Source organism: Diaphorina citri, unplaced genomic scaffold (genome assembly GCF_000475195.1).
Source record: "Diaphorina citri unplaced genomic scaffold, Diaci psyllid genome assembly version 1.1 scaffold11403, whole genome shotgun sequence".
NCBI lineage: Eukaryota > Metazoa > Arthropoda > Insecta > Hemiptera > Psyllidae > Diaphorina > Diaphorina citri.
The window spans coordinates 1-1,662 of record NW_007388775.1 but is presented as its reverse complement, the minus strand read 5'-3'; the positions used below and the strand labels follow the sequence as shown (position 1 = coordinate 1,662).

Genomic DNA, 1,662 nt, shown 5'->3' with positions numbered 1-1,662 from the left:
TTTTTTTTTTTTTTTTTTTTTTTTTTTTCTGAGAGAGACAGATTCCTTTGACTATGTATAAGTTCCATCACACTCTTATAGCTTGTCTTTTTTGCTAGGATTTTAACCAGCCCCTCTTAAGATCCACACTATAAAACCACCAGCAGTATGTATGGGGTAGCATGCCTGCTTTGTAAGCGCTTGTTGCACAGTCAATTCCCACCTGGGGTAAACTTTATCCTAAACAGGTAAGGTTCATTCTTAAAATGGCTGACTTTCTTATAGCCTGTGCTCCTTTTCTCTTCAACTTAAGAATGATAGTATCTCAGTACAGTGCCCTTTTGCAAACCTTTTTTTTTATGGAAACTTGGAACTTAATTTGTCCCAATAATTCTGTATTTCCAGAGGACAAATTCCGTGCTCCGAGAGCTCTCTACTCATCCCGTACTCACTCCCAGTTGAACCAAGTCCTGCAGGAGTTACAGAAAACCGAGTACACACATGTGAAAGTGTCCACACTTGGGTCTCGGGACCAGTTGTGCATACATCCAGATGTGTCCAACCCCAACAATTCAGGGGCAGTTAAGGTATGGTGCAGCTTTAAGTACAATGTGTTCAGTGTAAGTAAGGAACTCTCAAAATGGTGATTGAGAGCCCGCCTTGTAAGTTGTAAGCCCTAGGTCTCGAGTTCGATTTACGCCCAGCGTAAACTTTAGTCTAAACAGATAAGGTTCGTTTCAGAACGACTGGCTTTCTCCTATCCTCCTCTCTTTGACTTCTAAACAACAGTACTTCTACCTGCCTCGGTGGTGTAGTGGTCAAGGCGCTCGTCTGGTAAACAGGAGGGCGTGGGTTCAATCCCAGCCGAAGTATGGAATTTCAACAGCCAAGGTAATTAGTTTGGAAGGTAATTATGGAAGTTGTCTGCAAAATTTGGGCAACCTGTGGCTTAAAAAACTTGAATTAATTCTTTTTTCTTCTTTTTTAGAAAGCAATGTGTCGTGCCCTGGTATCGAACCGATCGTGCAAGTACTACGAGGAAGTATCCACCAAGGTTATTGACCTTGGGATAGAGATTGGGGACATTGAGGATTTGGTGAAGAAAGGAAAGAAGAAGAAATGCTGCCCTTACTTTGCAACCAAGGAGCTGCAGAAGAATGCGGATGTCATTTTTCTCCCGTACAATTACCTCCTGGACCAGCGGATAAGGAAGACTCAGGAAATTGAGTTGAATGTGAGTAGATTTTTTTTGAACACCCTGTATGTAGCTGCTAATGTTTTTAGTGATGGGTGTTTTAGCCCCCATTCCCTGACAAGCTTCTCACAACAGTCCAAACATTAACCCGATGACTAAGTCTGATTGGGACTGGAAAAAGCCATAATTGGCCAGACAACAATGCCTTGTAAGTGCTCGGTGGCCGGTTGGATTCTTGCTCGGAGAAAACCTCGGGACCAGTTGTGCATACATCCAGATGTGTCCAACCCCAACAATTCAGGGGCAGTTAAGGTATGGTGCAGCTTTAAGTACAATGTATTCAATGTAAGTAAGGAACTCTCAAAATGGTGATTGCATCACAGTTTTTCTTAAGGGAAAAAACAGCCAAAGTAATTAGTTTGGAAGGTAATTATGGAAGTTGTCTGCAAAATTTGGGCAACCTGTGGCTTAAAAAACTTGAATTAATT

At 42.0% G+C, this 1,662-nt stretch overlaps 1 protein-coding gene across 1 annotated transcript; it reads left to right on the top strand.

The window, feature by feature from the left end:
* Window positions 1-384: 384 nt before the first annotated feature.
* LOC103522808 (regulator of telomere elongation helicase 1 homolog) lies at window positions 385-1,213 on the top strand (the record flags this gene model as incomplete). Its single annotated transcript, XM_008487901.1, has 2 exons — window positions 385-566; window positions 968-1,213. Coding segments are annotated over 2 exons (428 nt in total), but the record flags the coding sequence as incomplete, so codon positions are not given.
* Between the last annotated feature and the right edge of the window lie 449 nt (window positions 1,214-1,662).